General features: G+C 44.3%; 1 protein-coding gene across 1 annotated transcript in view; it reads left to right on the top strand.

The window, feature by feature from the left end:
* Positions 1 to 11,052, top strand: part of LOC121586702 (inactive phospholipase C-like protein 2) — a 64,367-nt gene extending 53,315 nt beyond the window's left edge. The window contains exons 10-12 of the mRNA XM_041903626.2: positions 487 to 562; positions 10,401 to 10,510; positions 10,665 to 11,052. Of these exons, the coding sequence (XP_041759560.2) occupies positions 487 to 562; positions 10,401 to 10,510; positions 10,665 to 10,817 (339 nt within the window). The 3' untranslated portion in view covers positions 10,818 to 11,052. The remainder of the gene's footprint in view (positions 1 to 486; positions 563 to 10,400; positions 10,511 to 10,664) is intronic.
* The last annotated feature ends 2,762 nt before the right edge of the window (positions 11,053 to 13,814 follow it).

Below are 13,814 nucleotides of genomic sequence, written 5' to 3'. Positions count from 1 at the left end.
TGTCCCCACTTGGATAGTAAAACCAACGTGTGTGTGCTTTGAAAATGCATCCTCATCCCTGATGAATCAGAATGTGAAGCGCTCACCCTGGCCCTGAATATTATTAGCATAAATTTGAATCTCATTCCGCTAAGTGGCTCTCACGCATTGACTTGGATGCCTGCATGGGGTAGAAAGTAATGGGAGGAAGCAGTGGTAAATGTGTGTGTGTGTGTGTGTGTGTGTGTGTGTGTGTGGTGGATCTGGACAGACCCCTAGGAGCAGCAGTGTTTATCTTCATTTGTCGAACACCAGACTCACAAAGTGGGGTCATGTCCCAGAAGGCATTGCAGCAGGAAGTGTTTAGTTAATCAGGCTTTTGGTCTTAATCTCTCTGGGGTTATTAATGAAATGTATGCTATTTTGAGCGTAGTTGTAACGCTTAACTGATACATATGTTTTGTGTGTGTCTAAATAATATACTGATCTTGTGTACTCTGTCTACAGATGATCCAGGCGAGCAGAGCAGTGATTGAGCTGTCAGACGGAGTCTACGACAGGATCCTACAGATACAGACAACAGGTGAGAGAGAGAGAGAGAGAGAGAGAGAGAGAGAGAGAGAGAGAGAGAGAGGTGTTGGCTAGTTAGGTGGTTAGAGAGCAGGCAGGATGTTCTTCTTCAGTGATCTGGCTCCATGTCAACAGCCCAGTAGTTGCCTGCAGGCCCTGCCAACAGACTCTCCCGCTGAGACATCATCAACAACACCCTGAAGCCTGTAGTCTGCTGAGACTTTCATGGTTATGTCCCAAATGGCACCCTATTCCCTATATAGTGCACTACTTTGACCAGAGCCCTATGGGCCATTTGGGACGCAGCCCATCTCTCTACCTCACCAATCACAGGAGCTATTTTCATCCTGGCTCTGAGGCAGATCTGTCAATATGTTACTATTAGATGAGTTTGTTTATTGACTGACCGCTTGATTTGTGTGGGCAATCTGTAGTTTGTGTTGGCATAAGCTCTGGGTACAGGTCAAGATGGCCTTAGGCACAGATCTAGAATCAGTTTATCTTCCCCAAATCCTATCAAATCAAATTTTATTTGCCACATGCGCCGAATACAACCTTAATTAAAGAGCAGCAGTTAAATAACAGTAGTGAGGCTACAGTGAGGGAAAAAAGTATTTGATCCCCTGCTGTTTTTGTACGTTTGCCCACTGACAAAGACATGATCAGTCTATAATTTTAATGGTAGGTTTATTTGAACAGAGAGAGACAGAATAACAACAACAAAAATCCAGAAAAACACATGTTAAAAATGTTATAAATTGATTTGCATTTTAATGAGGGAAATAAGTATTTGACCCCTCTGCAAAACATGACTTAGTACTTGGTGGCAAAACCCTTGTTGGCAATCACAGAGGTCAGACGTTTCTTGTAGTTGGCCACCAGGATTGCATACATCTCAGGAGGGATTTTGTTCCACTCCTCTTTGCAGATCTTCTCCAAGTCATTAAGGTTTCGAGGCTGACGTTTGGCAACTCGAACCTTCAGCTCCCTCCACATATTTTCTATGGGATTAAGGTCTGGAGACTGGCTAGGCCACTCCAGGATCTTAATGTGCTTCTTCTTGAGCCACTCCTTTGTTGCCTTGGCCGTGTGTTTTGGCTCATTGTCATGCTGGAATACCCATCCACGACCCATTTTCAATGCCCTGGCTGAGGGAAGGAGGTTCTCACCCAAGATTTAACGGTACATGGCCCCGTCCATCGTCCCTTTGATGCGGTGAAGTTGTCCTGTCCCCTTAGCAGAAAAACACCCCCAAATCATAATGTTTCCACCTCCATGTTTGACGGTGGGGATGGTGTTCTTGGGGTCATAGGCAGCATTCCTCCTCCTCCAATCACGGCGAGTTGAGTTGATGCCAAAGAGCTCGATTTTGGTCTCATCTGACCACAACACTTTCACCAAGTTCTCCTCTGAATCATTCAGATGTTTACTGGCAAACTTCAGACGGGCCTGTATATGTGCTTTCTTGAGCAGGGGGACCTTGCGGGCGCTGCAGGATTTCAGTCCTTCACGGCGTAGTGTGTTACCAATTGTTTTCTTGGTGACTATGGTCCCAGCTGCCTTGAGATCATTGACAAGATCCTCCCGTGAAGTTCTGGGCTGATTCCTCACCGTTCTCATGATCATTGCAACTCCACGAGGTGAGATCTTGCATGGAGCCCCAGGCTGAGTGAGATTGACAGTTCTTTTGTGTTTCTTCCATTTGCGAATAATCACACCAACTGTTGTCACCTTCTCACCAAGCTGCTTGGCGATGGTCTTGTAGCCCATTCCAGCCTTGTGTAGGTCTACAATCTTGTCCCTGACATCCTTGGAGAGCTCTTTGGTCTTGGCCATGGTGGAGAGTTTGGAATCTGATTGATTGATTGCTTCTGTGGACAGGTGTCTTTTATACAGGTAACAAGCTGAGATTAGGAGCACTCCCTTTAAGAGTGTGCTCCTAATCTCAGCTCGTTACCTGTATAAAAGACACCTGGGAGCCAGAAATCTTTCTGATTGAGAGGGGGTCAAATACTTATTTCCCTCATTAAAATGCATATCAATTTATAACATTTTTGACATGTGTTTTTCTGGATTTTTTTGTTGTTATTCTGTCTCTCACTGTTCAAATAAACCTACCATTAAAATTATAGACGGATCATTTCTTTGTCAGTGGGCAAACGTACAAAATCATCAGGGGATCAAATACTTTTTTCCCTCACTGTATATACAGGGGGTACCGGTACAGAGTCAATGTGCGGGGGCACAGGTTAGTCGAGGTAATTGAGGTAATATGTACAGTTGAAGTCGGAAGTTTACATACACCTTAGCCAAATACATTTAAACTCAGTTTTTCATATTACCTGACATTTAATCCTATAAAAAGTTCCCTGTCTTAGGTCAGTTAGGATCACAACTTTAGTTTAAGAGTGTGAAATGTCAGAATAATAGTAGAGAGAATGATTTATTTCAGCTTTTATTTTTTTTTCATCACATTCCCAGTGGGTCAGAAGTTTACATACACTCAATTAGTATTTGGTAGCATTGCCTTTAAATTGTTTAACTTGGGTCAAACGTTTTGGGTAGCCTTCCACAAGCTTCCCACAATAAGTTGGGTGAATTTTGGCCCATTCCTCCTGACAGAGCTGGTGTAACTGAGTCAGGTTTGTAGGCCTCCTTGCTCGCACACGCATTTTCAGTTCTGCCCACACATTTTCTATAGGATTGAGGTCAAGGCTTTGTGATGGCCACTCCAATAACTTGACTTTGTTGTCCTTAAGCCATTTTACCACAACTTTGGAAGTATGCTTGGGGTCATTGTCCATTTGGAAGACCCATTTGCGACCAAGCTTTAACTTTAATCCTGACTGATGTCTTGAGATGTTGCTTCAATATATCCACATAATTTTCCTTCCTCATGATGCCATGTATTTTGTGAAGTGCACCAGTCCCTCCTGCAGCAAAGCACCCCCACAGCATGATGCTGCCACCCCCGTGCTTCACGGTTGGGATGGTGTTCTTTGGTTTGCAAGCAACCCCCTTTTTCCTCCGTACATAAGGATGGTCATTATGGCCCAACAGTTCTATTTTTGTTTCATCAGACCAGAGGACATTTCTCCAAAAAGTACGATCTTTGTCCCCATGTGCAGTTGCAAACCGTAGTCTGGCTTTTTTATGGTGGTTTTGGAGCAGTGTCTTCTTCCTTTCTGAGCGGCCTTTCAGGTTATGTCGATATAGGACTCGTTTTACTATGGATATAGATACTTTTGTACCTGTTTCCTCCAGCATCTTCACAAGGTCCTTTGCTGTTGTTCTGGGATTGATTTGCACTTTTTCGCACCAAAGTACGTTCATCTCTAGGAGACAGAACGCGTCTCCTTCCTGAGCGGTATGACGGCGGCGTGGTCCCATTAAGTTTATACTTGCATACTATTGTTCGTACAGATGAACGTGATACCTTCAGGCATTTGGAAATTGCTCCCAAGGATGAACCAGACTTGTGGAGGTCTACAATTTTTGTCTTGTCTGATTTTATTTTTTGATTTTCCCATGATGTCAAGCAAAGAGGCACTGAGTTTGAAGGTAGGCCTTGAAATACATCCACAGGTTCACCTCCAATTGACTCAAATTATGTCAATTAGCCTATCAGAAGCTTCTAAAGCCATGACATCATTTTCTGGAATTTTAAAAGCTGTTTAAAGGCACAGTCAACTTAGTGTATGTAAACTTCTGACACATTGGAATTGTCTTTATGGTAGAATGACCAGACGGAAACCATGAATTATAAGTGAAATAATCTGTCTGTAAACAATTGTTGGAAAAATGACTTGTGTCATGCACAAAGTAGATGTCCTAACCGACTTGCCAAAACTATAGTTTGTTAACAAGAAATTTGTGGAGTGGTTGAAAAACAAGTTTTAATGACTCCAACCTAAGTGTATGTAAACTTCCGACTTCAACTGTACATATGGGCAGAGTTAAAGTGACTATGCATAGATAATAAACAGAGAGTAGCAGCAGCGTAAAAGATGGGTGGGGGGACAATGCAAATAGTCTGGGTAGCCATGATTAGCTGTTAGGAGTCTTATGGCTTGGGGGTAGAAGCTGTTTAGAAGCCTTTTGGACCTAGACTTGGCGCTCCGGTACCGCTTGCTATGCCGTAGCAGAGAGAACAGTCTATGACTAGGGTGGCTGGAGTCTTTGATAATTTTTAGGGCCTTCCTCTGACACCACCTGGTATAGAGGTCCTGGATGACAGGAAGCTTGGACCCAGTGATGTACTAGGCCGTACGCACTAACCTCTGTAGTTCCTTCCGGTCGGAATCCGAGCAGTTGCCATACCAGGCGGTGATGCAACCAGTCAGGATGCTCTCGATGGTGCAGCTGTATAACTTTTTGAGGATCTGAGGACCCATGCCAAAGATTTTCAGTCTCCTGAGGGGGAATAGGCTTTGTCGTGCCCTCTTCATGACTGTCTTGGTGTGTTTGGACCATGATAGTTTGTTGGTGATGTGGACACCAAGGAACTTGAAGCTCTCAACCTGTTCCACTACAGCCCCGTCAATGAGAGTGGGGGCGTGCTCAGTCCTCTTTTTTTTCCTGTAGTCCACAACCATATCCTTAACCAAAAGGGGTGGAAATGCAAAACAGACCTTAGATCAGTCTCTAGGAGTAACTAGGCAGAGCAAGGTTTGTTTACCCCGCAGCGACTCTGGTTGCTGGGCATCATGGGAAGGCTGACAGAACTGGGCAAGACAGTCATCGCCACGGTGATAAACAGAGAGCGTTCCGTGGTTGCCAGGAGATGGTGATTGATTCGCAGATGAAAAGGTAGCGTCTGTGAGGAGAGGATGTTGGTTTGAGATGCGTGGGAAGTCTGGATGGAAAGGCTCAATAAATAGATATAGGCCTAGAGACAAAGAAAAGGATGGAGAGAGAGAAAGATGAAGACAGAGATATTAATGGAATAATAGCTAGTGGAGAGATAACGATCTTGATAAATGAATGTTTTTCAGAGAGAAGGAAGGAGACGGGTGATAGAAAATTGACTGATTATGTAGGCATGGACAAAGATGTTGTTATTGGCCAAACACTCCAGTCTGGCCCCAGTCTCCTCTTAGAGATCAGCAGACTTTGGCTGGGATTCAATGCAAGGCGCGCTAAAACGCAGCGCACTATAACATACTTTTAAAGGTAATTTATGCTTGAGCCAACATGCGCAGGATTTACCATGAATGTAATCTCCGCAAATGTTGGGGAAACTAACTTTAAAAGGCTAATTGTTGGCTATATAGGCCTAATGCGCAGACCCCATAGGGCTCTGGTCAAAGATAGTACACTATATAGGAAATAGGGTGCTATTTGTGACACAGACTTTATAATAACCCTTCATAAAGACAGTTATGATAATTGTGCTGCAGGGTTTTTGTGAGGCCCTAGGAGTCAGAGAGGGGAGGGGAAGCGAGGCAGAGTTCTGGCCCGTGCTGATGTTCTCTCTCTGTTCTGTCGGTTCCGCTCGGCTACACAGGGAAATAGAACGTTTCCCACATGCACACACACAACGGAATGCCCTGGCACTCAAGCCAAGCGTCGCGTAGCAACTGCACTGGCAGGCAGGCAACGTGGTGTGTGTGTGTGTGTGTGTGTGTGTGTGTGTGTGTGTGTGTGTGTGTGTGTGTGTGTGTGTGTGTGTGTGTGTGTGTGTGTGTGTGTGTGAAGGGGAGGGTGGATTTAGTCAGTGTATACGAGATGATGTGTAATTGTGTATAAGTGAGTGTTGAAGTTAGTGGGTTGTTTTCAGGTGTGTGTGTGTGTGTGTGTGTGTGTTGAGAGAAAGAGAGTATTAAACAGTAATATATACTGAGTTGCGTTCAGGTCTGCGTTGTTGGTTGTGTGGTGTTGCTCAGGATGCTGTGTTTAAAAGTTCCCTCACATTATCGCTCCTAGCAGTGTGTGACCTGTGTTAACCCACTTCCTTGTCTCCATGGAGACAGTGACAAAGTGTGACAGTGTCCCGGGGTGGACAGAGGAAGCCAGGCAGAATTTACACACCGCACCACACGCTCGATCTGGCCAGAGGGACGAGAGGACGAGGAGTCTCTCTTTAATTCAGGCTAGGATTAAATCAAAGGCACATTGTCAACAAGCGCATTCCACTGCGGACAATGCACATTTTAAAGAAAATATTTCCGACGTTTGCGGAGATTGCATTCACGGCAATAAATTACCTTTAAAAGTAAAAAGCAATGCGCTTGTCTACACGCCTTTTGATTAAGTCCCGGTCTCAATCTCTTTATTCTTGTATTCAGATATCTTAACTCTCTATCTTTCTCTCCAGTAGCGGTGTGTTGGTAAAATCACTGGGAAATTAAGCCCCCCCCACCAAAAAAACCATATTACAACCTATGTGTTGTGATAATTGCGTTGTTTGCTCTATAACTTGTTAGTTCATATGCCTTGACACCGTGATATATAGGCCTAAGGCTGAGACAATAAGAAGACACAGTGGCAGAATAAATTACACCACACATTTGTTTCATCACAAAACCGGAGAGCAACATCTGTCTGGTGAAGTCCACAAACATACAGTGCATTCGGAAAGTATTAAGACCTCTTCCCTTTTTCCACATTTTGTTACGTTACAGCCTTATTCTAAAATTGATCAAATATTTTTTTCCCTCATCAATCTACACCCATAATGACGAAGTGAAAACTGGTTTTTATAAATGTTTGCAAATGTATAAAAAAAACAAAAACAGAAATACCTTATTTACATAAGTATTCAGACCCTTTGCTATGAGACTCAAATTGAGCTCAGGTGCATCCTGTTTCCGTTGATCATCCTTGAGATGTTTCTTCAACTTGATTGGAGTCCACCTGTGGTAAATTAAATTGATTGGACATGATTTGGAAAGGCACACACATGTCTATATAAGGTCCCACAGTTGACATGTCAGAGCAAAAACCAAGCCATGAGGTCGAAGGAATTGTCCGTAGAGCTCCGAAACAGGATTGTGTCGAGGCACAGATCTGGGGAAGGGTACCGAAAAATGTCTGCAGCATTGAAGGTCTCCAAGAACACTGTGGCCTCCATCATTCTTAAATGGAAGAAGTTTGGAACCACCAAGACTCTTCCTAGAGCTGGCTGCCCGGCCAAACTGAGCAATCGGGGGAGAAGGGCCTTGGTCAGGGAGGTGACCAAGAACCCAATGGTCACTCTGACAGAGCTCCAGAGTTCCTCTGTAGAGATGGGAGAACCTTCCAGAAGGACAACCATCTCTGCAGCACTCCACCAATCAGGTCTTTATGGTAGAATGGCCAGACGGAAACCACTCCTCAGTAAAAGGCACATGACAGCCCGCTTGGAGTTTTCCAAAAGGCACCTAAAGGACTCTCAGACAATGAGAAACAAGATTCCCTGGTCTGATGAAACCAAGATTGAACTCTTTGGCCTGAATGCCAAGTGTCACGTCTGGAGGAAACCTGTCACCATCCCTACAGTGAAGCATGGTGGTGGCAGCATCATGCTGTGGGGATCCTTTTCAGCGGAAGGGACTGGGAGACTAGTCAGGATCGAGGGAAGGATGAACGGAGCAAAGTACAGAGAGATCCTTGATGAAAACCTGCTCCAGAGCTCTCAGGATCTCAGACTGGGGGGCGAAGGTTCACCTTCCAACAGGACAATGACCCTAAGCACACAGCCAAGACAACGCAGGAGTGGCTTCGGGACTAGTCTCTGAATGTCCTTGAGTGGCCCAGCCAGAGCCCGGACTTGAACCCGATAGAACATCTCTGGAGAGACCTGAAAATAGCTGTGCAGCGACGCTCCCCATCCAACCTAACAGAGCTTGAGAGGATCTGCTGAGAAGAATAGGAGAAACTCCCCCAAAACAGGTGTGCCAAGCTTGTAGCGTCATACCAAAGAAGTCTCGAGGCTGTAATCGCTCCCAAAGGTGCTTCAACAAAGTACTGAGTAAAGGGTCTGAACACTTATGTAAATGTAATATTTCCGTTTTTAATTTTAAATACATTTGCAAAAATGTCCCGTTTTTTGCTATGTCATTACGGGGTACTGTGTGTAGATTGATGGGGGGGAAAAAACAATTTAATAAATTTCAGAATAAGGCTGTTACGTAACAATTTTGAAAAAGTCAAGGGGTCTGAATACTTTCCGAAAGCACTGTACTGCATGTAACAAACAGTTACATGATCTACATCATGGTCAAGCAAGGTAATGTTTGCGACTTTTTCGGACTACTAAACAACTATTGATTTAGAACACCGGAGAGTTACCGCAAGTTGTAAAGAAAACAGGAGCTGCCTCCACTATTCCAGCACCATTTAAACTTCAACATTTCAACATCATCTAATCACCTATGCTTATTCTAATACAGTGACAACTAAAAGATACCAAAAACAATTTAGTCCAAAAAACGTAAGCTAAATACTGTATGATGTGGCTGTCGATGGTACTGATTTCCGTGTGTGTGATGTGTGTGTGTGTGCGTTCGTGCAAGTAGAAAAAATATGTTGACTCACCCTACTTGTAGAGAAACGCCAATGCCGTCCTCTTTCATGTTGCCTAAGCGGTCTATGATTTTGATGATTTTGTTGTGCTAGGCTACCTGGCTAAAATCCTTGCTCGCTAGCCTAACTTCCTTTCATGGGCAATGATGTGCCAGGCCAGCTAGTTAACATTAGCATACTACATCTAGCTACATGTTGAACTTCCATCCTCTCAGGCCAGGGGCACAATATATGATTTTATGGTTGGACAGAATCTCAGTTATAATCATTGGCCAGTACGGAGAATGAAGTAAAACCAGAAGTCCAAATCCCTATCTCCATCCATGGCTAATTTTAGCTAGCTAGCTAGCACCGGAGAAAAACGACACAACAAGATGCAACAATTCAAGTTTTTTTCTGTCAGTGACGTTTGGCTTCTGATGTGATTGGTCTGAAGCCAAATCCAATCAGGTTTCCCTTAGCACTTATTTTTTGGTGCGCCAGGACCATTCACTCAGTTTAGCTCAACGCTGATTGGCTATAATTTAATAATTTTTTTCTCAAGGGAGGCCAAATGCTCGCTGGCTTCCCTTGCATTCAATGCTACAGGCAGCAACAAGGTCATACTCTTTTTGACCAGACAGCATCAGATCGATTCGCTACACGTACAGAGACAGAGGGGCGCAGTTTCGCTCGCTCAGATGCTTTCTCAGGTGAGACACCTTCAGCCTCTTGCGAATTGAAGGAAATGTATTAAACATAGAGAGCCGAAAGATAAATTATTAGTTTTTTTCTTCTTGGTCAATTTTTTTGGGAAGCCTGGCTTCCCTTGTCATCCATTAATACCCACCACTGTTTCTCTCTGTGGTATAATAGACTGGTGAAGACTTTTGATCGTTCAATCACAAATACCAGACACCACCAAACCACTGATCTGAGCCAGCCTTGGGCCTTGGTTAAGGCCTGGAGAGGTTGAGCCAGCCTTGGGCCTTGGTTAAGGCCTGGAGAGGTTGAGCCAGTCTTGGGCCTTGGTTAAGGCCTGGAGAGGTTGAGCCAGTCTTGGGCCTTGGTTAAGACGTGGAGAGGTTGAGCCAGTCTTGGGCCTTGGTTAAGACCTGGAGAGGTTGAGCCAGTCTTGGGCCTTGGTTAAGACGTGGAGAGGTTGAGCCAGTCTTGGGCCTTGGTTAAGACGTGGAGAGGTTGAGCCAGTCTTGGGCCTTGGTTAAGACGTGGAGAGGTTGAGCCAGTCTTGGGCCTTGGTTAAGACCTGCAGAGGTTGACAAAGAGGGAAAGGTTCAAGATTGTAATATTGTGTGTGTGTGTGTGTGTGTGTGTGTGTGTGTGTGTATGTGTCTGTGGTCGCCTAGCCATGGAGTTCCATGAGAAGTTGCAGCCCATGGCAGTGAAGGAGGGGCTTAAAGGTCGTAAGGTCACCAGAGCTGTGGAGAGTTTCAGCTGGAACATCACCATACTGAAGGTGAATCCACACACACACACACACACAGCAGACCAAAGACAACCACATACCACAGAATATTACCCGTCTGTTTCCACATTGGTCAACTCAGACCAACTCCTCTCTCTCTTCCTATCCTTCCCCTTCTCCCTCTCTCTCTCTCCCTCTCTCTCAGGGGCAGGCAGACCTGCTGAAACGGGCTAAGACGGAGGTGCAGGAGAACATAAAGCAGGTCCACTACGCTGCCCTGACCTCTAACCTCAGTAAGGGCAGCCTGGACGCCCCTCCTTCACTGCCGGGTACAGCTCCGGCTAGAAGTTTCCCTTAGGCACAGACAGGTCTAGGAACAGCTTACCTGTCTCAAATTATATATTGAACCATAAGGGGAAATGTAAAATCTGACCCTAGATCAGTTTCTAAGGGCACCCTCATCCTGTTCTGAGATTGGCAGTTTGGAAGGGTGACAAGACGTTGACCAAGTTGCTACATACATTCTATAGCAGGGTTCTTCAATTCCAGTCCTGGACGGCCGAAACACCTCTGTTTTTCATCCTCTCCTTCTAATCAGGGGCTAATTCAGACCTGGGACACCAGGTGAGTGCAATTAACCACCAGGTAGAAATAAAAAACAGAAGTGTTTCGGCCCTCCAGGACCGGAATTGAAGAACCCTGTTCTATAGAGATAGGCTCCTTCTGCATCTCACCAGTGGCTGTTGGAGACTAGTCTGCCATTTTCTCCACACAACGATGAGGAGGAAGGAAGATGGACTCAATTGAAGAGAAAAACTTCTGTTATAGTACTGCCAGGAGGGAGGAGTAATGTCGAAGACACTGGAGACAGGAATGTAGAGCGGAATGAAGTCTGAGAGAAAGAGAGAGACAATCAGACTGCCCTGTCCCTTACATTGTATGCAGCTGTAAATAAGAAATGTTAAATCCTACTCTCTATGGGGCCGATTCAGACCTGAGTTACCTTATTGTGAAATGAAGTGTAGCTTCCAGAAGCTTTAAAATGAGGGCCAGGTTGTCAGGATGGGTAGTGTACTGTATGAGGACACATTCATTACAAGTCAGTACCCCTCAAGATACACTTCATTTTAACCAGCTAAATCCTGTGGAACAACTAGTAATTCCATTGTACTTAGGCAAACATTACGTGTACTATGCTTGAAAAATAGTGGGTTTTTCCACATGGGATGCCACCCATATTAGATCCCAGTCAGAGAGGTTGACTTACTGATCTGTTTTTACATGCTCAACCAAGTTAACCCAGATAGTACACTTTATTTTGGGGGTAAGTGCTAGCAACAACAAAGTGGAGATATAGTTCAAACAGTGCACATTCAAGGGTAACGTGTACTCCTGAGTGGCGCAGTGGTCTAAGGCACTGCATCGCAGTGCTAACTGTGCCACTAGAGATCCTGGTTCGAATCCAGGCTCTGTCGCCGCCGGCCGCGACCGGGAGACTCATGGGCGGCGCACAATTGGCCCAGCGCCGTCCAAGGTAGGGGAGGGAATGGCCGGCAGGGATGTAGCTCAGTTGATAGAGCATGGCGTTTGCAACGCCAGGGTTGTGGGTTCGATTCCCACGGGGGGCCAGTATAAAAAAAAAATATATTCACTAACTGTAAGTCGCTCTGGATAAGAGCGTCTGCTAAATGACTAAAATGTAAAATGTAAGTAATTACAGCCTATTGAACATAGGCTATAACCTCTGACACCCAGCGCATCCACGAGGGATCAACAACCTTTGTGACAGTTGTTACTGTATGCAGTTGAGAAGAAGCGAAACACTGAAGTTGGTGAATTTAGTGGAAACCTTCCCATTTGTAACAAGTATTCATTGTTACACCCTTGTATTTACATACCACAATTACTACCAGTTACATGTTATTACACTAACTATAAGTTGTTAGTTAACTACAATACGTGTTACATTGTAATTACACTGTAATAAGGACCCCTTTAAAATGAAGCGTTACCGGAAAAAGTCAAGGGGTGTGAATACTTTCTGAAGGCACTGTAGAACAAAGTGAAACTGATTGAGAGAAGTGTGTGTGCATCAGGAGGCTGATACAGAATGTGTGTGGAACAGTGTGACTGCTACTGATATCTAATAATAATAAAATATAATAAATGCCATTTAGCAGACGCTTTTATCCAAAGCGACTTACAGCAGTGCGTGCATACATTTTTCATATGGGTGGCCCCGGCAGGAATCGAACCCACGATACTGACGTTGCAAACGCCAGCAGTCTATGAACTGAGCCACTGAGATGTGTTTCTCAGCATCTCCGGGTACAGTGGAACAGAAAAACGTAGATGCATGTGTACATAGAATTTGAATGAGTAGAACGGCCATCCCCATTCATGTAAATTATGCCATAATGGGAATTGGTTAAAGTTGGGTTAGTTTCAGATTTGGACTAGTTGGGCTATCAACGGGATGCTGGTCAGAAAATACCCTTCGTTTTATTCTCATAGCAGTCAAATTGCCATGGTCATGTTTTACTAATCCTAACTCTATGGATGTGTATATTGGTGGGATTGGGTTAATGATGGAACTCAACCAGACAGTTTTAATGATTAAACTCTATGATCAAAAACCATGTTACATTATTTCAAGTTCTCCTTCCACAGCACTTTGATCACTTCTTTCTATTGTGTTGTGTGTCACATTACAGTATTTTCATATCTGATTTTATCCTCATTAAGTAGAATATTACAGAATTTTTACAAAATGGTAATTTACAATCAATTCCTACAAATATTCCTGATGCTGTTGGCCTCTATTGTCAGATAGTGCAGGTGGATTTGTCGCGCTAAGGGATGAGCATTGCGTAGACGCCACCTGTCGGAAGACAATGGTTGGCCTCTTGAAAACCTTTGTACATGTTTTTCACCTGATGCTGTAACATAAGTTGCCTCTTGATAAATGTATATCTCCTCCAAACCATATCCATTAGATTTTCATTATCAGAACCAACCAGTAAGCAAATAACCAAGTTACTTCATTTTATAATCTGTCTGTGTGTCTTTATTGCCATAAAATCAATCATAAAACAGTGCTTTCACAATCACACAGCTTAGACCAGGGTTCTTCAATTCCGGTTCTGGAGGGCCGAAACACTTCTCTTTTTTATTTCTACCTGGTAGTTAATTGCACTCACCTGGTGTCCCAGGTCTGAATTAGCCCCTGATTAGAAGGAGAGGATGAAAAACAGAGGTGTTTCGGCCCTCCAGGACCGGAATTGAAGAACCCTGGCTTAGACCCTGGACTCTGATAGCCACACATGCAATCATCAGAGAGACATAAAACCAGGGC

Source organism: Coregonus clupeaformis, unplaced genomic scaffold (assembly GCF_020615455.1).
Source record: "Coregonus clupeaformis isolate EN_2021a unplaced genomic scaffold, ASM2061545v1 scaf0650, whole genome shotgun sequence".
NCBI classification, from domain to species: Eukaryota; Metazoa; Chordata; class Actinopteri; order Salmoniformes; family Salmonidae; genus Coregonus; species Coregonus clupeaformis.
Note: the sequence above shows the minus strand (reverse complement) of the source record. Positions and strands in the feature narration are given on the sequence as shown.